The 22,620-nt window shown below is 36.8% G+C and overlaps 2 protein-coding genes across 2 annotated transcripts; both read left to right on the top strand.

The window, feature by feature from the left end:
- The first annotated feature begins 2,102 nt into the window (after positions 1-2,102).
- On the top strand, positions 2,103-3,020 carry LOC127235577 (putative vomeronasal receptor-like protein 4). Its single transcript, XM_051202913.1, has one exon. It carries the CDS (start codon positions 2,103-2,105, stop codon positions 3,018-3,020), a length of 918 nt encoding a protein of 305 aa, XP_051058870.1.
- An 18,097-nt stretch (positions 3,021-21,117) lies between these two features.
- On the top strand, positions 21,118-22,059 carry LOC127235563 (putative vomeronasal receptor-like protein 4). The gene has a single exon (XM_051202899.1). The coding sequence runs from the start codon at positions 21,142-21,144 to the stop codon at positions 22,057-22,059; it is 918 nt and encodes a 305-aa protein (XP_051058856.1). The 5' UTR covers positions 21,118-21,141.
- The last annotated feature ends 561 nt before the right edge of the window (positions 22,060-22,620 follow it).

Genomic DNA, 22,620 nt, shown 5'->3' with positions numbered 1-22,620 from the left:
GGTTTAAAAACAAAAAACAAAACAAAACAAACAAACAAACAGAAAACCAGAACACCACGGTGCAGCTACTGTAAATGTATTTTTGTGGGAAAATGAGATGCTTGGTTCTGGCACTTGGGATGAATCTCTAAGTTTACTATATCAAGATTTTTTTAAAGCAGAAATGATATAAATATAAAATGTGTGAATTATGTTGTCATATTCACAGGTATGTTATAGGGTGGGTTTATCCACAAAAATCTGCATTTTTTTATACATACATGCATCCATCTATATATGTGTGGAATACACAAGTGAACTTGACAATATAATTGGGCATCTTTTTCTCAAAGGAATCTGGCAAGTGTGGTAGTTTTCTATTTTTTGTCACAAAGCTAATTCCAATGTGCTGGATTAAATTAATTCAATTGAAAATTGATACTGGTAACCAGGACAAATCACCAACAGAGGCACCAAAGCTAAGACTGCTGAGAGAAAGTGTAAAAGCTGTCTGTGTACTGATGACATATGATAACACTGGGGACCTTGATGTGCAGTGCATGGGAAGGAATCTCCTTTAAACTGAAGTTCCCAAACAGGGTCAGTATATGGTCATCTTCATGTTTCTCACAAATGTTGAAAACAAGTGTTTGTATTTGTGTTGCATGTTCTCTCTTGTTGGAGGCTCCTATCTCCACATCTTCAGAAAGAGTATGTAGCCTGTAGCAACTACAGATATCAGAGCAAAGCAGGACCATGGCCAGGATTGGAGTGGTGTGCGTAGCATTAGAGAGGAGAATGGCAGTGCATATCATCAGGGAGATGGGAAAGGAGAGCTCCTTAGGGAGGGGGAGGACAGAAGAAGGTGGGAGGAAGATACAGGGGAATGGCAGAGTGCAGCCAATCTGATAGGGAACATGGGATAATGGGGGTTCTCATGTAAGGAGCAGGGAGATAAATACAAAAGGAGTTAGTAGATAAAATAACTACATGGTTGGCTCAAAAAGTCAGAAGAAAAAAAGAAAAAATCGTAAGGAATCATAGTGTTAATGAACTGCCATCCCCACCCCTCACACGCACACAATAAGAAAAGAACACTGTTTTTCTGGATAGCTGGGAGTTAGTTCTTTAAACCTGAAGTGGAGTCTTCCAAACCCTGATGGAATGGGATGTAAACTGGCAGACATCTAGGATCATTTATGCCCAAAATCAGTGGATATACAATTAATACTGTGTGGAAAGTGCCTCCACCTCTATATACGTCTTTAATTCTGGATCCTGGGATTGTAAGATTTCATAGAAAATGGGACATAAAAAAAGGAATATATGAGCCGGTTGTTGGTGTCACATACCTTTAATCCAGCTCTTGTGAGACAGAGGCAGGTGGATCTCTGTGAATTCGAGGCCAGCCTGTTTTACAGAGCTAGTTCCAAGACAGATTCCAAAGCTACACAGAGAAACCCTGTCTAAAAAAAAGAAAAGGAAACATAAACAGGAAATTATGATCTAAGTAAGACAGTTTGCTGATTAAGATAGTGGGATTATCATGAATTATCATTGTGACTCTGTTAGAACTGTTAGTGAAAACATAGGTAGTTGCAACATAAAGCTTATTAAGATTGCCCAAACTGTGACAGACTGACTCACCTCAATATTTTGGATTTCTTCTGTGAATCTTTTCCAAGTCAATATAAGTTTTATTTGTATGTAAAAATGTGATTAATATTTTTGTTTGTCACTACAGTGTCAAACTATTTTTACTGTGTGTAAACTATTAAATGAGGGAAAATGAATCTATAGGATTGGATTTCTAACACATGACACCTAGGTGCAATACACAACCTAAAGTTTTCATTCTGCATTGAGTGTGGCTGTTAATGAATTTATTATGCACATATACTATATATACACAGGAGATAATGTGTATGGGTGGTAAAAGGAATATAGGCCATATCCAATGTGGAACTTGAAAAATTTAAAGTGATAGGTTAATTAAGAATAAGTAGGTAAAACAGAATGATAATAAAGTCATATTCACAGAAGTTTGATGTATAATCTATTATTTTTTCAGATATATGAAAGAAGTTTCCAATGTGCTCTTAAGATGAATATTCTGTCCACATATGTCCTCATTAAAGAATGTCCTTCTTTTCCAAGCTGGACTTGGAATCCTGGCCAATATTTTTCTCATGTTTTCCTACACTTTTATAATCCTTGTCCATAAGTCTAAGATCATGGATCTGATCTCCTGTCAATTGACCCTCATCCACATAGTGCTGGTCCTCACTGGAGGGGATTTCTGGCTCATGGATGTATTTGAGTCACTGAGTATTGAGAATGACCTCAAATGTAAGGCAACTTTTTACATACACAGAGTGATGAGAGGCCTCTCCATCTGCATCACCTGCCTCCTGAGTGTGTTCCAAGCTGTCACTATCAGTCCAAGTACCTCTTTGCTGGCAAAATTTAAACATAATCTAAAGAAATACATAATCCGTGCTTTCTTCTATATATGGATTCTCAACTTGTCATTCAGTAGCAACCTGCTCTTCTATGTTGGGGCTTTTATCAACGTGAGTGAGACCAACCAGATGAAGGTCACCAAATATTGCTCACTCTTTCCCATGAACAGCATCATCAGGGCACTGATTTTAATAGTGACATCCTCCAGAGATGTATTTCTTGTAGGAGTTATGCTGACCACAAGTGGGTACATGGTGATTATCTTGTTCAGACATCAAAAGCAATGCAAGCATCTTCACAGCCTCAGCCACCCTAGAGCATCCCCTGAGAAAAGGGCCACCCAGACCATCTTGATGATAGTTTTTGTCTTTGTGGTCATGTACTGGGTAGACTTTGTCTTCTCATCTACTGCAGTCCTGTTATGGATGTACCACCCAGTCATCCTGACTCTTCAGAAGTTTGTGATGAATGCCTATCCCACAATTACTCCTTTGGTGCAAATCAGTTCTGATAACAGAATAATCAATATGCTGGCAAACTTGTGGTTTAAGTGCCACAAGATTTTTAAAAAAGGGTAATTTTTCTCTTCTTTAAATATGTATGTTTTAATTGTGTGTGTGTTTTGCCAGCATGTATGCATTGTACATTCCTGGTTCCCACAGAGGCCAGAAGTGGTCATTGGATCCCCCAGCACTGGAATTACAAATGGTTATAGGGAGTCATGCTGGTGCAGTGCAATTATTTAAATAAAAGAACACAATTTTTTCTGAAACAGCCTAATAGTCAAGTAGCAAAGTAATATCCTTCATAATTAAACACAATTTTTATTATAACACATTTACATTGTACTGCCAGTAGTACAGAGTTCTTTAAATTAAATGTACAATAAGTTGATATTTTCATAGGAATTCCCTCACCTATTTTTATTTTATATCCTACATATTCCGTTGAACATGCGGTTATTGAAGGAAAAGCCTTGCTGACAGTGACTTTGTAAGCTTTGTTTGAAAATATTTTAATTCATTTTGTTATTAAAAATAGTTTAAATACTTTATTGTATCTTTAATTTTGTGTCCTAATATTAATTTACATTGCTTCAATAAACAATGTGAATTTATGTTTTCCATTTTCCCCACTGTTACTTTATGAGTCCTATGTGTTCTTCATTTCATTTGCATTTACTAAGGTATTATGAGTATCTGAAAATTGTTTATATACATTCATATGTTGTCTAGGTGTATTAGTGATGTGTGTATGCATAAGTGTGTGCACAGTGAGGGATGTGTGTATGCATGTGTACTGCAGGCCAGGAGACAACATTGGTTCTAGGTCTCCAGAAGCCTTTCACCTTGTGTTTTGAGAGAGCATCTCTCACTGTAACCTGGATCTTAGGAACAGGTAAAGGAGGTAACCTGGGGGATTCTCTTGTCTGTCACTCTCCAGCTTTGGGATTACAAGTATGCATCACTATATCACTTTAAAATTTTTTTTTTATTGAAAATAAGAGTTTATTCCATGCTATATATCTGGATTAATGTTTCCTATCCCCCATCCATCCAAAGTCCTCCACATTTCCTCTCCCATCTGGATACACATTCTTTTTATTCTCCTTAGTAAACAAATAGATACATACTTAAGTATTAATAATAAAGTAAAATAAACTATAATAAGTCAAAAACAAACTGGAGTAGGATGAAACACAGAAGAGAAAATAGCCAAAGAAAAAGCACAAGAACACAGAAAGATGTCACGACACCGAGGAATTTCACACAAGCACAAAACCAGAGCCCCTAATATATAACAACATGTAGGCAAAATACATGCAAAGTAAAATTAAGACAAAACAAAACTCGACATTAACCGAGAAAGACCTTCAGAGATTCCATTGAGCTTTCTTAGTGTTTGCCTGCTCCTGCTGGGCATGGGATCTACCCTTCAGAGTGGTTCTTCCCAGGGAGACTCCTTTGAAGAAAACTGATTTTTCACTTGCAAGTGGCTATCAAATGGAGCTCGCTGTGGTGAGGAGGAAACACAATCGGGCCCAGTGCCATTAAGTCTGACTGGGAGAAGGAAACCCACAAGCCAGAAGGTCAGGCACCATTATGGTGAGGGTATGGGACAGAGGTGGAGGAGGGGAAGTGTGAGGGGAAGGAGAGGGGGGACGTCATTTCCTGTGCTGAGAGCATATGTGAGGAGGCGAAGGTGGCGAGAAGCAGGCAGAGGTGAGTAGCCTGGCAAACCATAGGGAACTGAAGGCACAAGTATAACCAACAGAATAGAAGAGATGGAAGAGAGACTCTCAGGCACCAAAGATAAACTAGAGGAAATAGAGTCATCGACCAAAGAAAATCTTAAATTCAACAAATCCTTAACACAAAACATCCAGGAAATGTGGGACACTGTGAAAAGACAAAACCTAAGAATACTAGGCATAGAAGAAGCCCAGTTCAAAGGTACAGGAAACATATTCAACAAAATCATTGAAGAAAACTTTTCCAATCTGAAGAAGTACATGGCTATTAAAGTATAAGAAGCATACAGAACACCAAATAGACTGGTCCAAAAAAAAAAAAAAAAAAAAAAGACCCCTTGACACAATATAATCAAAAAACCTAGCATACAGAATAGAGAAAGAATATTAAGTGCAGCGAAGGAAAAACTATCAAAACTACACCTTATTTTTCCATGGAAACTCTCAAGGCCAGAAGGTTCTGGATCGATACATGTTCTACAAGTCCTAAGAGTTCACGGACACCAACTCAGCCTACTATATCCAGCAAAACTATCAAACACCATAAGTGGACGAAACAAGATATTTAATGACAAAGCCAGAGTTTTAAAATATGTATCTACGAATCCAGCCCTACAGAAAGTTCTGGAAGGAAAACTCCAACCCAAGGAATTTAACTATGCTCACAAACACATAGGTAATAGATAATCCCATTTCACCAGAAACCCAAGGATAAAGCAGGGGAAATATATTCACAATACCAACACCAATAACAAATTTAAAACAAACAAACATTAACAATCAATGGTCCTTACTTTCCCTCAACATTAATGATCTTAACTCACCTATAAAAGACACAGACAAACAGAATGGATAAGAAGACATCATCTATCGTTCGGCTGCATACAAGAAACACACCTAAGCTTCAAAGACAGACATTACCTCAGGGTAAAGGGTTGGGAAAAGATCTTCCAATCAATTGGAGTCAAGAAGCAAGCAGTTGTAGCTATCCTAATATCTAACAAGTTAGACTTCTAACTGAAATCAATCAAAAGAGATGAAGATGGTCATTTCATATTTATCACAGGAGACATCCATCAGCACAAAGTCTCAATTCTGAACATCTATACCCCAAATACAAATGCACCCACATTTGTAAAAGAAATCCTACTAAAATTCAAAGCTCACATAAAACCTCATACACTCATAGTGGGCAGCTTTAATACCCCACTCTCATCAGTATACAGGGCCACCAGACAGAAACTTAACAAAGAAACAAAAGAAATAACAGGAGTTATGTCCTGATTGGTTTTAACAGACATCTACAGAACATTCCATCACACACAAAAGAATATACCTTCTCAGTTCCACTTGTATCCTTCTCAAAATCGACTACATACTAGGCAGCATAGCAAACCTCACCAGATCCAAAAAGTTGTATTAGTTCCTTGTATCTTATCTGACCACCATGCTTTAAAATTGGAATTCAACAACAGCACAAATTGCTGAAATCCTACAAACTCATGAACACTGAACAATGCACAATTGCACCATACCTGGATCAAAGAGGAAATAAAGAAATTAAAGGAAGAATGTTCATTAACAATCTCTTTTTATGAGGCCCCAATTGCATTGGCACCCAAGCCACACAGAGACACAACTAAGAAAGAGAACAACAGGCCAATACCCATAATGAACACTGATGGAAAAATACTCAATAAAATACTGGCAAATCGAATCCAGCCACACTGAACCAGTTAGAAGAGAAAGTGGTAGATAACCTTGATACAGGAGACTGCTTCTTGAACATAACTACAGAGGCACAGACACTGAGAGCAACAATAAATGGGACCACCTCAAACTGAGAAGCTTTTGTAAGGCAAAGGACACAGTTGACAAGACAGCCCACAGACTGGAAAAGATCTTCACCAATCCTACATCTGACAGAGGGCTCATCTCCAAAATATACAAAGAACTCAAGAAACTAGTCAACAAGATACCAAATAACCCTATTAAAAATGGGGTAGAGAACTGAAGAGAGAGTTCTCAATAGAGGAAATCAAAAAGGCCAAAAGACATGTAAGAAAGTGTTCAACAACCTTAGGTATCAGGAAAATTCAGATTAAAACTACTCTGAGATACCATCTTACTCCTTCCTAAATGGCTAAAATTAGAAACAGCAATGACAACTTATGCTGGAGAGGATGTGGAGAAAGGGGAACACTCCCCCACTGCTGGTGGGATGGCAAACTTGTATAGCCATTTTGGATATCAGTATGGCGATTCTTCAGAAAAATGGGAATCAGTGTATCACAGGTCCCGGCAAATCAGCTCTTTGACATGTACCCAAATGACCCACATTCATGGAACAAGTACATCTGTGCAAGTATATTCATAGCACCATTATTTGTAATAGCAAGAACCTGGAAGTAACCTAGATGCCCCTCAACTGAAGAATGGATAAAGAAGATGTTGCCAATTAACACAATGGAATACTACTCAGCACAAAAAACCAGTGGAATCTTGAATTTGCAGGCAAATTGATGATACTTGAAGAAACCTTTTTTTTTCTATGTCAATTTTTTTTTTATTTATTTTATATAACCAAGTCCATTTAAATGAAAACAAACATTTATAGACAATCTTTGGGAATTTGGGCATCGTTCTTTCCAAACTACTTCCTGCTGGTAAGGGGCGCTGTCATGGGGGATTCGAAGAAGATTCACAAATCCTGGCTGTAGTCTGTAAGGCTGCTTTATCCAGCTGTTTTGAATGTAGGATCACCTGGTACTCTGTTTCAGGCGGTCTGGCGTGATCAAACCACATTAGTCTGGAAGGAATCCACTGCTTTTCATTTTCTGTGGAAACAAAAATAGAAATCATTTCCTCAGTAACTTGTCCTTGAACTTAAATTTTGGAGTCAAAGCATTTTTTTTATTTAATTTAATATTTTACATATCGATCCCAGTTCCCTTCCCCTCCCTATCTTCTTCCCTCCTTCCCTCCCTCCCTCCCCTTTACCCTCTCTGCCCTCTCACATGCACCCTAATCACCCTCCCCTCCCATCCTCCCACCCCAATTCCATATGTAGGGGAATGCCATCCAGTTGGGTCATGTAGATTTGACAGGTCATGTGAAGTAGGGACTAGGGCTTCTCTCCTCTCTCTAGGTTAAGGCAGTTATCCCTCCATGGGGGATGTGTTAGCAAGGTCTTTTGTGCACCAGAGATACATCCTGGCTCCACTGTCTGTGGTCCCTTAGACTGTTCAGTCCTTCTGGCTGAGACCCATATTCAGGGGGGCCTGTGTCAGTCCCATGCTGGCTTCCCAGCTATCAGTCTGGTGGCCTGTTAACTCCTCCTTGTTTGGGTCAGCTGTCTCTATGTGTTTCTGCAGCCTGGTCTTGTCTTCTCCATCTGCATCTGGTTTCTAGTTCGACTCAGTGTTTAGGTATGGGTGTTTGCTTCTGTTTACAACAGGCATTAGATGAGGACTCCATAGATAAGTTAGTTGTTGATCTCACTATCTAGGAAGGGCATTTATGGTAGCCTTTCCACGGTTGCTCAAATTGTTAGTTGGGAGCAGTCTTGTAGTTCTCTAGACCTTTCTTTGTGTTCAATTTTATCTTCAAACCAATATTAGCTCCCTCTTTTATGTTCTCTCTCTCTCTCTCTCTCTCTCTCTCTCTCTCTCTCTCTCTCTCTCTCTCTCTCTCTCGTCTTCTATTCCTAACCTGGCTCAATCTTCCTGGTCGCACATGTTTTCCTTTCCTCCCCCTCGTTTTCTCCTACTTCTCTCTCCATTCACTGACCCCCCCCCCCCACTTCCCCTGTGCTCTTGGGGGACTTGTCCCTTCCCGGTTCTGTGAGGGACTTTATATGAATCTCTTAGAATACACCTTGTATCCTAGTTCCTCTGATGGTGTGAATTATAGGCTGGTGATCCTTTGATCTAGGTCTAAAATCCATATATGAGGGAGTACATACTATGTTCCTCTTTTTGTGACTGGGTTACCTCATTCAGGATGGTTTTTGAAATAAAAAAGGCTGAAAGATACTTAATAAAGTTCTCAACATCCTTAGCTATCAGGGAAATGCAAATCAAAACAACTTTGAGATACCATCTTACTCCTGCCAGAATGGTTAAAATTACAAACACCAATGACAACTCATGCTGGAGAGGATGTGGAGAAAGGGGAAGACTCCTCCACAGCTGGTTGGAGTGCAAACTCATACAGCCATTTTGGAGATCAGTATGGCGGTTCCTCAGGAAAATGGGAATTAGTTTACCACAGGACCCGACAATACCCCTCTTAGGCATATACCCAAATGACCCCCATCCCTGCAACAAAGACATCTGCTCAACTATGTTCATAGCACCTTTATTTGTAATAGCATGCCCCTCAAATGAAGAATGGATAAAGAAGATGTATCACATTTTCACAATTAAATACTACTATGCAGGAAAAAATAATGGAATCTTGAAATTCGCAGGCAAGTGGATGGCACTTGAAGAAACCATGCTGAATGAGGTAACCCAGTCACAAAAATAGGAACATGGTATGTACTTTCTCATATGTGGAGTTTAGACTTAGAGCAAAGGATTACCAGCCTATAATTCACACCACCAGAGGAACTAGGATACAAGGTGTATTCTAAGCGATTCTTATAAAGTCTCTCACAAAAGGGGGAAGCGACAAGTCCCCCAGAGAACAGGGGAAGTGGGGGGGACAATGTATGGAGAGAGAAGTAGAAGAAAGAGAGGGGAGGAGATGAAAGTACATGTGACTAGGAAGATTGAGTCAGGGTAGGAATAGAAAACAAGAGAGAGAAAGAGAGAGACAGAAGGACTGAGCAGTCTAAGGGACTTCAGACAGTGGAACCAGGTTGTATCTCTGGTGCACAAAAGGATCTTGAGAACACATCCCCCATGGTGGGACAGTCCCTTAACCTAGAGGCAGGAGAGTAGTCCTAGTACTTACTTCAAATGACCTGACAGATCTACATGACCCCACCTGGATGGTATTGCCCTACATGTGGAATTGGGGTGTGGGGAGGGGAGGGGAGGGTGGTTAGGGTGCATGTGAGGGGAAAGAGAGGGTAAAAGGGAGGGAGGGTGGGAGGGAGAGGGAACTGGGATCGACAGGTAAAATAATAAATTAAATAAAAAATTAAATTTAAAAAAAGAATCTAATAGTCCTCAGTATTCTCCTATATTTGTTGTTAAAAATAATTCTATCATGAGGAGAATTTTAACAGAATTGAAGCCATAAGTAAGGTGATTCAGCCAATAGGTTCTTTACTGTCTAAAATTCCCTTGTCTTCTCAATTATCTAAAGGATGGTCTATTATAGTGATTGATTTAAATGACTGCTTTTTTTCTATTCCTTTAGAAGAACAGGATGGAGAGAAATTTGCCCTTCTCAGTGCCTACAAACAATGATTCCCAGCCTGTTAAAAGACAGCCACTCCTCCACAATGGATATCGAGCATCACTATCTAGTTTCAATATTTGTTATGACAATCATTGGAAATAATTCAAATACTGTTTCCTTAATATATACTTTAATATTATATAGTTGATATCTTACTAGCAGATCCAGTCTCATTTACCTTAGAAAATGAGTTTTTAAATGTAAATGAACTTTGCCTTTGTTGGTGATTACAAATTGATCCTGAAAAAATACAAAGTAGAGAATCTATTAATTACGTAGGATTTAAGCTATGTTTATGTAAAGTTCAGCCATAGAATGTACAATGAGGAGAGATGAATTACAAACTCATAATGATTTTAAAAATTTACTGTGAGATATTAACTGGTTACCATTCAAAATTGGATTGGCAACTCGAGAACTAAGTAGTTTATTTTTTACACTATGGGGTAATAAGGACTTAAAGAGTCCAAAGAATCTATCAGCTGAGGCAGAGAAAGAATTCGTTTTGGTAGGAAAGTAATTACAGGATGCACACGTGAATTGCTTAGATCCAGAGTTGATTGTATTCTAGTCACTTTACCTTCTGTACATTCTCTTCAGGAATTCTTATGCAGAGAGAAGATAATATCATAGAATAGATATTTTTACCCCACAGAGAAAAAATTTAATTCTATGTACTATTGATTTTGAAATGAAAATTAAGACATGATCATTTAGCAGGAATAGACTCAGCATAGATTGTGGTACCTTTCACTTCTGCTGAAATTTCCCCATTATGGAGAGAAAGTGAATATTGTCAAAGAGCTTACAGTAATTATTTTTGTAGAGATTGCAACAAATATCCCCAAGATAAGAGACATCAATTTATAAAGAAAATTATATCTCTCACAATGTGCAAGGGACACCAAATTCTGAAGTCCCAACATTCTATAGTGATGCAAATTAGTCAGGAAAGACAAGTTATAAATAAGGAAATTTAAGTAAAGTGGCTCAAAGACCTTATGGTTCTTTTCAATAGTCAGAATTATATGCTGTTCTCATGACATTATTAGTTTCCAGATCCTCTTACTATAGTTATTGACTCTCAACATGCTGAAAGAGTTGTTTCCCTTGTTGAAGTCATTAAACCTATTCCTGATGAGTCAGAATTAATTTTGTTATTTATTCAGTTATATGAAATAGTAATCATCTCTTGGATATAGCACATATCACATCCCATACATATCTACTGGGCTCTTTAGCATGAGGTAATGGTGAAATTGACCAGTTATAGTGCGAAACGTGCCAGAAGCCTTCTCAAAATTTCATAAAAAACACAATTAATAGCAAACATTTGAGGAGAGATTTTCTATCTCTTGGCATCAAGCCAAGGATATTATAAGGAAATATCCTACTTGTTCTTTGTATAACTAAATTCCACCACTTGTAGGAAGTAACCCATACCATAAGTAAATATTCAGAAATTCAATGTTAAGATCTAAAATACTTGGTTCTCTAGTGACACATTTAGTAGAATTTGTGACCATCATGGGGATTCCTATACAAATTAAAACTAACAATACTCCAACTTATGTCTCTAGTATAATGAACAGGTTTTACTTATTACAACTTAAAACATATTATAGGTATAGTCAACAGCATACCTGTTTATAGAAAGATCTAATTTCACTTTAAAATATAGTCATACTAAATAGAAAGGGACAATAAAGTCCTCCAGAGAGAGATTGCGCACTGCAATTAAATATTTTAAATGCCAACGGAAAATAATGACAGCTGCAGAGAGACATTGGATAGTGGAATAAATGCCCAAATTAAACCAGCCTGCCTACTTGAAAGATGTGTGGGCCTCAGAATGTAAACCAGGGTATGTTCTACATTGAAGAAGAGCTTTTGATTTTGTTTCCACAAGAGAAAAGTCGACGGATAACATCCAACTTCATAAACATTAGATTCCAGTAGGAGAGATCTCTTAATTAGAAGAAGAGGAGATAGTTCATTAGAAAGTATAGTCATTCAATCTAAAATAGCTTATAAGACAAACAAATGCTTTTCTTTGATCAGTTATATCCCACCAAAAATGGAAAAACCCCAAAGTTAGGTTTGGGGTGCAGTTTTGTTTTTGTCTTTCTAGGAGAATAAACACATCCAACTAAGAAATCTAAAGACAACTGGACAGATGAAACATCTGAGGAAAAAGAATGAATCATCCAGAGAAAATGTCGTAAGAAAAGGAGTAAATTGACCTAATGGTATAACACATTTTCAGCAAGATACAAGTTCATAAACCTTCCCAAATGTCTGTATCTGACGTTTTCTATCATCATATACAACACGAGTTGTTTTGTAGTTCCAGTTTAATTAAAATTAAAGCTAGCTTTGGAGTTGGAGCAAAGCTCTCTTCTTTGCTAAACTCAAGCATGCTTATTAAAGTAAAATCCAAAATCTCTGTCTCATGTCAGAAAAGCCATCTCATATTGGAGAAAAGAAAATCTTAAATTAAGGAACTAGTCTTTTGCCATTAATCTCACAATCCTTTTGTTATATTTTGACTGTATAAAACTTTTCCTAATGCATAAATATCTCAATTTTAAAAAGTATCTCAAATTTTATAAGATTAATGTATATTAATTGCCTATTAATAAATATTAATACCACAACTTTTTGTTGTGGTATTAATGGTAATATAGAGTACTAAGTAACTGTAAAAAAAGGGTTCATCTCACTTTCTGTCCATGATTTTGGGCTTGTGACTGAATCAGGAAACAAGGAATTAAGTTTAGGTACCCTGAATGTACTTAGCAAATTTTGATTTTTTTAACCTCTTCTTGATCTGCTCATATGGCATTTGAAATCTTTAACTTTTCTGCAGTGGACTGTAACAATTCATAACAGTGAGATTTGAAGTCTCTTAAAGGATGATGAGGCCCCACAATGACGATTGTAATTGGATTGTGGTAATACCACTAAGCTGAACAACACCACCCAAAGATCAGCTTTGGATTACAAACTGTGCAGGACAATTTCAAGATGTCTGGCTTAGATGGTCCAGCCTCTTAGAATACTCCAGCTAGGACTTTGGGTAAGCTGTACACTTGTCCATCCCACAGAGACTGGACAACATCTAGTTCTTCTAGGACCGGGAAATTATCTCAATTTTCTCAGAGTTGCATAAAGCAGTCTTTAAAACATGACACCCACATGTCCAAGAGGTGAGGTGAGTAGTTTTTAGTTTTTCGGTGGATTATGGATATTATTGTCATTTTGGGTGGTTGATTATAAGTTGTTACTGATCATAGTCAGGAAATCAGGGAAGAAACTAAACAAAGATGGTGGGATTTAGGGATTTTTGTTCTGACAAGAAAAAGGTAGTTAAAAGAATGATAGGATAAATGGGAAGACTATTGAATTTACTTTTAAACTAACAGGGCAACGATTATTCTTTAGTTTGTATTGTTATAGACTTTTGTATATTGACATAAATTTAAGATTATTTTTGTTATACTGCATATATGATTCTACTGTTATTTAAGGCATTTTTGTATTGTGATACATATTTAAGATAATTTTTGCTACAAAATTCTGTACATATATTTCGACTTTTGTTTAATTTATTGTCCCTATGCAAATCATTTATCAATTTAATGTAAATTACAAGTTATTCAGGTTTATAAATGATTGTTTGGGGTTACATATACTGATCAAAGTTGTAGTCTTGTTAGGTATGTTTTCAAGGTCAAACAGAGATATGTTTTAAATAGACAAGTAGCCTTCAAACACTTCATAGAGCTACAGAATATGGCATTTAAGATGTTTTAATAACAAGACTTTTCATGGCAAGGAGGTACGTCTACCCCTGGAGACACCAATATACATCAAACAAGATGACGGGGATCACAGAACCTGCGCTTGGAGTTAGATTTCTTTCTGGTAAAAGTTAGGCAGTGAGGAACAAAGTGCCTTTGCTTTGACTGCTGATAGTGTGTTGTTCAAATTGGGCAAGTAAGATACAAAAGAAAGTGACTGACAAACTTTGCCAAGACAAGTAGGATAGTCCTTCGAAATTCCTGCTTCACAGAAAAGTCTGTCAAATATTCTAGGCCTGTAGGTCAAAGATGCATGTCCCATCATTACAGAGGAACCTTGTGGGTGAATGTCCAGGTTGCCAAATTATTTTTGTCATAGTTTTAGAAGTTGTTTGCTCTTAACTTCCTCTTTTCTTACCTCTTTTCTTAGGTAATATTATATTCTTCTTGTGTCTCTGATTGAGGTGAAGACTAGATAGTGATAGTTACAGTTTTCCTAGTTACAAAATTCGAAAAGAAACTCACAGAAGAGGAGTGAAGTATATGAGGTTAAGAGACATAAAGGCTTAAGTTGTTTATCTAAGAAAATGTTTTGACAGAGAAACCCTGTCCTCAAAATAAATAAGTCAAAAAGAAAGGATGGAAGGAAGAAAGAAAGAAAGGAAGAAAGGAAAAAAGAAAGAAAGAAAAAATATTTTGAGGTTGGTAATACAAATTAGGGTAGAAAGTGTATTAGGTACAAATTTGGATTCACCAAGATACAATTGGTACTGGAGTATTTTCTTTAATTTGCAAAATTCAAATGGACTAGACCTCGTGAATGTAATTTTCACCCAATAATTATTCTCATTGTATATAATTTTATTATTTTAGAGGTAAAACCATCCCGTTTTATTTAGACAAATGGCAGAATGTTGTGGGATATTTTGATCACATTCTGATGCTCCGAGACTGACAATAAAGTTTCTTTGAATTAGAAGGTGTAACTGGCTACTCTCTGACCACATTTATGTGTAGAGTTCTTGTAGGAATGAGGACAGGTAGAGACATGGAAGGTAGTAGGATTGGACTTAGAGCGAGTCTTGGCTTTTGCAATCTAGGAATGAAAGAGAAGTAGTCACTAGTTGATTCTCTGCCACTTCTCTGATCATTCAGATCCGTATCCTAATATCAGGCTCCCAAGTTTTCATTAATAAAGTATAAGTATATAAATGCTTCACCCCAAACATCAGCATCACCTGGAAACTGAATGTTGAAATGTCCAGTGACTCCAGGGGACATCTCATTTAATCTAATACAGCTCAGGTCAATTTAGATCATCTTTTGTGCACCTCATATCTTAGTCCCTATCTAGCAACCTTAAAGTCTCTGCTTCTGGCTTTCTTGTAGAAATCATAGAAAATCACAGTATTTATATACAGACATTTTCTTTTCTATTCTTCTTTTGCTTTTATTGCCTAATATTTAGTTATGTGTCTAAATCTGTTTTAGGCAGTGCCATTGGTGGGATTACTCTCTTAGCAAGGCTTGATAGGTTATTAGTTGACCACTCCTTCAAACTCTAGGCCACCCTTACCCCATCACATCCAACATGCAGGAATCTGTAGGTGGAAGAATGCATCTTGATGGACCCTTTCTTAATTTTAGCAAAAGTGCTGTTAATTTTTTGAAGTGACTCTGAAGCCACTGTCAAGGAAGCATGGAGGCTATCGGGGATGTTTAGGAAGCAGTTATTATACAGGATACCTTGGGAAATCAAAATGTTTTTCTACTTCTTTTAAATGGGATATTATAATTTTTCATTTTATTTTACTCACAATGACTGGGATCAGCTAATCCACACAGACAGATATGGCCTGGGGAGAATAGCTCACACACAGGGGAAACCCAGAACTCAGCTGCATCTACTCTGCTGATTTCCTGGAATTAGGGAAGTGAACTTTCCCACTTGATGTTACCACTTTCTAACAACCTCAAGGTAAGACCTGCCCTCACAGATGACATGATAATTATGGGTGAAGAGGGAGATGAGGTGATGGCATTTCCTCCTTATAACTGCTTTTGTAGGGCCTCATTCCACATGCATGTGGCCCAGCCAGGTGAGTGTTTGCTTTTCCATTCATTTTAGAGAGAGCTGTAAGTAGGCCACAGTGAAGTGATTCAAATGAGTGGATAATTCAATGCTTAGAGTTTTACTGTTGAGCCAAACTGTATCACAAGTAAACACAAGAGATGACAACTGTGTTAGCCTTCAATCCATTTTGCAAAATACCTGAAATAATTGAGGGTGAAAATCTGAGAACCCACATTTATTTATTTGCAGGAGTACATTTATCATATTAAATTATGTACCTTGTATTTTGCCATTTTACTACTTTTCTGAAGTTAACGATCTATGAATTTATTTGTATGAAACTTAAGGCAGAAATATTTAACAAATACTAAATTAGGGGTTATCAGTAATATTCTGTTCTGTTTGTTTGTATGTACTTAGGAATTATGTGAAAAGTTTCAACTTTAGTAGTTTCAACTAGTAAAACATAAGATGTGTTTTACTTGTATACATAAGTTTTTAAAAATTCACAATTTTTATTGTATTGTAGTTATTTCTAGTGAACTAAACATTTCCTGAGTATTTAAAAAACTGGGATATCTCTTATTTACTAAATCCTTGTAAAATTATGCTTACAAAATGTAAACTGGAAAGATTTGGATAGATGTTTTCATTAATACAATGTTAAGCTTACTATTTCAAGTTTTCTAAATTGAATTTTCTTACCTTGATACTGATATATTGAGTAAGCTTTTCATTAGAATTGAATAAGATTTCAATCCTCAAACAGTATAAAATTATTCAAAGTCAAAATCCCCTATGTTTTGTCTATTAGTTACAAAATACAATTGCTCATTGAAATATGCATTCACAAAATATGGGAAGGATGTTTAACTGCTGAATGTCATAAGTCCGTTTTTATCCTGCCGGAATTTCACTTTCTAATGTATACAGGAGACTAAAATGAAGGCAGGTGTGGTGCCACACACCTGTGGTCCCAGCACTGGAAGGCTAAGTCAGGAACATCGTAAATTTAATTGATATCAGTCTGAAGCACAGGATGAGACACCACCAAACACACACACACACACACACACACACACACACACACACACACACACACACACACACAAATACACACACACATATTAAATTCAATTAAAATTAAAGTGGAATACTGCCTTAATTAAAATATTTTCTTTTAAGAATTGAACAAGGTCTGCTAGTAAAGTCACTGGACACAGAACATCCAAACCACCAAAGACAAATGCTGGAACCAAGAGAATATATTTGCAATCATTTCAGAATTTTCAGTTTGTTTGGAGTAATTAACATTAAATGTCTGTAGGGCCTTCTTGGATATATTCAAGTCACCCAGGATCCAGAGATATACTCTCCATTTAACATTCATTTATTTCATGAACATATTTGATATAATTCTCAGTTTTTCACTCAAGTGCTGAACACATATTTTTGTTAGGAGCCTCGGTACACAATATTCTATTGATGTATTCTTAATTCCACTTGTCCCGTCATTAAAGGCCCCCCCATACACATTCCCATTGAACATTTTTGTGTCTTTCCCAGACTTAAATGCCATGTGACTTTTGATCAAGCTCTGGGTCTCTGCAGTGACAGACTCTTCTGCTCTTGCTGCTGCTGCTTCATCTCAGGGGAACGGGCTTATAACAGTGAGACTGTAACATTCTAGTCAGTGTCTGTGTGCTTCCAGTTCACCTGTGCTAAACCCAGTTTCCAAAGAATCATGTATACATTAAATTATTTACGTGTGTCAGGCAATTACTATGAGTTAATACTGTAAATCAGTAATCACTATTTATGCCGGCTGGAATTATATTTTATAAATATCTCATGGAACTAATTTGAGTGGCTTAGGTCTTGATCTTCCTGAGATTCCTGAAGATTTATTAATGTTGCTGACAGTGGACAGTCCCTCAGCTAACACCATGTATCTTGTCATCTGGAAGTAACAAAATCACTCTGTGTCCTCTCTGAGCAGTCATGTTGCTTCTTGATCATTATTCACTAAAAATGGCAAAACTTAAAATGAAAATGATACTTGATCTAATATATTTGTATGTTCATTATATTGTTAAATCTTCACCAAGAAGAATGCAAAGATCACCATATGTCCTTAAAACAAGACTGTTCTAAAATGAAATACTGCGAAAACAGGGCTATGCATGCATAAAGCAGCTCTTGGGTTTTATTGCTGCACATGTCTTCAGACAGCTGCCTGCAGACAGACTACTTGGTCTTCAGGTCTGGGTCAATTTAATAAGGATGCTCTCTCCATATTATGTTTTGGGTTTTTATACTTGAAGTAAATATTAAAAACTTTAACGTGAAAACCCTCAGCACTGAAATTTATTTTTCAAATAAAACCAGTGACTTTTCTCAATGCATGTATATGTTTCCAACTCAGTTTTTATCAGTGGTAGCTATGGTCTTTTCTGGTTCAGTCTCAGTTAGAATGAGCTACAGAGCTCACTTGATGAATTATAAGATGAATCACTTTCTGTAAGTCATCAATATTCACAAATCGATGCATATGAAATATCCAGGTTGTAGAACATATCTTTGGGTTAAGGAAGAAGTCATTTTAGATTAGTGCCTTTTACCTTAAAATGCCCTCCTTTCATATTGCTTATAAAACATGTGATATGTTGATATAATGTAAATGGATAATTATTGAAAATTATTTAGCATATATCGTTTGTTCTTTTGCCGTTTGAAGTTTTGAAGTATATTCCCCTTCTTTAAATTTGGATTCCAAAACTGAATTAAGTGATATCCTGGAGCTTTTTTATTTAAGATTTAATTATTTTATTTTACATATATGAGGTTTTTGCCTGCATATATGTCTGTGTGCGGTTCTCATGCCTGGGTCCCAGAGGGCAGTGAATCCCCCCAGAACTAAATTTACAGATGCTTCTGAGCCACTATGTCATTGCTGGTAATCTTATCCAGGTCTTTTGTTAGAGTAAATCGTGCTCTGAACCACTGAGCCATCTCTCCAACTGGTATCCAGGAGGTTTAAAAACAAAAAACAAAAAACAAAACAATCAAACAAACAAAAACCAGAACACCACGGTGTAGCAACTGTAAATGTACTTTGGTAGAAAAATGAGATGCTTGGTTCTGGCACTTGGGATGAATCTCTAAGTTTACTATATCAAGATTTTTTTAAAAGCAGATATAATATAAATATAAAATGAGTGAATTACGTTGTCATATTCACAGGTATGTTATAGGGTGGGTTTATCCACTAAATATGCATTTTTATACATACATGCATCCATCTATATATGTGTGGAATACACAAGTGAATGTGACAATATAATTGGGCATCTTTTTCTCAAAGGAATCTGGCAAGTGTGGTAGTTTTCTATTTTTTGTCACAAAGCTAATTCCTAAGTACTGGATTAAATTAATTCAATTGAAAATTGATACTGGTAACCAGGACAAATCACCAACAGAGGCACCAAAGCTAAGACTGTTGAGTGAAAGTGTAAAAGCTGTCTGTGTACTGATGACATATGATAACACTGGGGACCTTGATGTGCAGTGCATGGGAAGGAATCTCCTTTAAACTGAAGTTCCCAACAGGGTCAGTATATGGTCATCTTCAGCAAGTTCTTGTTTCCCACAAATGTTGAAAACAAGTGTTTGTATTTGTGTTGCATGTTCTCTCTTGTTGGAGGCTCCTATCTCCACATCTTCAGAAAGAGTATGTAGCCTGTAGCAACTACAGATATCAGAGCAAAGCAGGACCATGGCCAGGATTGGAGTGGTGTGCGTAGCATTAGAGAGGAGAATGGCAGTGCATATCATCAGGGAGATGGGAAAGGAGAGCTCCTTAGGGAGGGGGAGGACAGAAGAAGGTGGGAGGAAGATACAGGGGAATGGCAGAGTGCAGCCAATCTGATAGGGAACATGGGATAATGGGGGTTCTCATGTAAGGAGCAGGGAGATAAATACAAAAGGAGTTAGTAGATAAAATAACTACATGGTTGGCTCAAAAAGTCAGAAGAAAAAAAGAAAAAATCGTAAGGAATCATAGTGTTAATGAACTGCCATCCCCACCCCTCACACGCACACAATAAGAAAAGAACACTGTTTTTCTGGATAGCTGTGAGCTAGTTCTTTAAACCTGAAGTGGAGTCTTCCAAACCCTCATGGCATGGGATTTAAACTAGGAGACATCTAGGATCATTTATGCCCAAAATCAGTGGATATACAATTAATACTGTGTGGAAAGTGCCTCCACCTCTATATACGTCTTTAATTCTGGATCCTGGGATTGTAAGATTTCATAGAAAATGGGACATAAAAAAAGGAATATATGAGTCAGTTGTTGGTGTCACATACCTTTAATCCAGCTCTTGTGAGACAGAGGCACGTAGTTCTCTGTGAATTTGAGGCCAGCCTGGTTTACAGAGCTAGTTCCAAGACAGATTCCAAAGCTACACAGAGAAACACTGTCTTGAAAAACCAAAAAAAAAAAAAAAAAAAAAAAAAAAAAAAAAAAAGGGAAATTGATCTATGATAGACATTTTTGCTGATGAAAATTGTGAGGTTATCATGAATTATCATTGTGATTCAATTAGAACTGTTAGTGAAATCATAGGCAGTTGTAACATAAAGCTTATTAAGATTATGCAACCTGAAACTGACAAATCTCAATATTTTGGATTTTTTCTGAATCTTTCTCAGTTTTATTGGATGTAAAATTTTATTGGATGTAAGTTTTATTGGATGTAAAAATGTGATTAATATTATGTGCTATGTGTTAGTCACTACTGTTTTAGGTGTAAAATATTAAATAAGGCAAAGTAAATCCATAGGATTGGATTTCTACCACATGACACCTAGGTGCAATACACAACCTAAAGTTTTCATTTTGCATTGAATGTGGCTGTAAATGAATTTATTATGCACATATACAGGAGATAATGTGTATGGGTGGTAAAAAGAATATAGGCCATATCCAATGTGGAACTTGAAAAATTTAAAGTGATAGGTTAATTAAGAATAAGTAGGTAAAACACATTTATGATGAAGAAACACTGACAGTAGTTTGATGTATAATCTATTATTTTTTCAGATATATGAAAGAAGTTTCCAATGTGCTTTTAAGATGAATATTCTGTCCACATATGTCCTCATTAAAGAATGTCCTTCTTTTCCAAGCTGGACTTGGAATCCTGGCCAATATGTTTCTCCTTTTTTTCTACACTTTCACAATCCTTGTTCATAAATCTAAGCTCATGGACCTGATCTCCTGTCAACTGACCCTCATCCACATAGTGCTGGTCCTCACTGGAGGGGATATTGGGCTTCTGGATGTATTTGAGTCACTGAGCATTGAGAATGACCTCAAATGTAAGGCAAATTTTTACATACACAGAGTGATGAGAGGCCTCTCCATCTGCATCACCTGCCTCCTGAGTGTGTTCCAGGCTGTCACTATCAGTCCAAGTACCTCTTTGCTGGCAAAATTTAAACAAAATCTAAAGAAATATATAATCCGTGCTTTCTTCTGTATATGGATTCTCAACTTGTCATTCAGTAGCAACTTGCTCTTCTATGTTGGGGCTTTTATCAACGTGAGTGAGACCAACCAGATGAAGGTCACCAAATATTGCTCACTCTTTCCCATGAATGACATCATCAGGGCACTGAGTTTAACAGTGACGACCTCCAGAGATATATTTCTTGTAGGAGTTATGCTGACCACAAGTGGGTACATGGTGATTATCTTGTTCAGACATCAGAGGCAATGCAAGCATCTTCACAGTCTCAGCCACCCGAGAGCATCTCCTGAGAAAAGGGCCACCCAGACCATCTTGATGATAGTTTTTGTCTTTGTGGTCATGTACTGGGTGGACTTTGTCTTCTCATCTACTGCAGTCCTGTTATGGATGTACCACCCAGTCATCCTGACTCTTCAGAAGTTTGTGATGAATGCCTATCCCACAATAACTCCTTTGGTGCAAATCAGTTCTGATAACAGAATAATCAATATGCTGGCAAACTTGTGGTTTAAGTGCCACAAGATTTTTAAAAAGGGATAATTTTTCTCTTCTTTAATTATGTATGTTTTAATTGTGTGCGTGTTTTGCCAGCATGTATGCATTGTGCATTCCTGGTTCCCACAGAGGCCAGAAGTGGTCATTGGATCCCCTAGCACTGGAATTACAAATGGTTATAGGGAGTCATGCTGGTGTTGTGTAATTATTAAAACTAAAGAAAACATTATTTTCTGAAACAGTCTAATAGTCAAGTAGCAAAGTAATATCCTTCATAATTAAAAACAATTTTTATTATAACACATTTACATTGTACTGTCAGTAGTATAGCGTTCTGTAAGTTCATTATACAATAAGTTGATATTTTCAGAGGAATTCCCTCACTGTCCTATTTTTATTTTATATCCTAAATATTCCTTTGAACATGAAGTTCTTGAAGGAAACTCTTTGCTGACAGTAACTTTGTAAGCTTTGTTTAACAATATTTTAATTTATTCTGTCATTAAAAATGGTTTAAATATTTTAATGTAGCTTTAATTATGTGTCCTAATTTTAATTTATATGGCTTCATAAAATAATGTGAATTTATGTTTTCCATTTTTGCCA

Source organism: Phodopus roborovskii, unplaced genomic scaffold, assembly GCF_943737965.1.
Source record: "Phodopus roborovskii unplaced genomic scaffold, PHOROB, whole genome shotgun sequence".
NCBI classification, from domain to species: Eukaryota; Metazoa; Chordata; class Mammalia; order Rodentia; family Cricetidae; genus Phodopus; species Phodopus roborovskii.
This window is presented reverse-complemented; position numbering and strand designations above follow the sequence as displayed.

Excerpts from the sequence above, each read along its gene's own strand:
- LOC127235577 (XM_051202913.1), top strand. The coding sequence starts at position 2,103 with ATGTCCTCATTAAAGAATGTCCTTCTTTTCCAAGCTGGACTTGGAATC.
- LOC127235563 (XM_051202899.1), top strand. The coding sequence starts at position 21,142 with ATGTCCTCATTAAAGAATGTCCTTCTTTTCCAAGCTGGACTTGGAATC.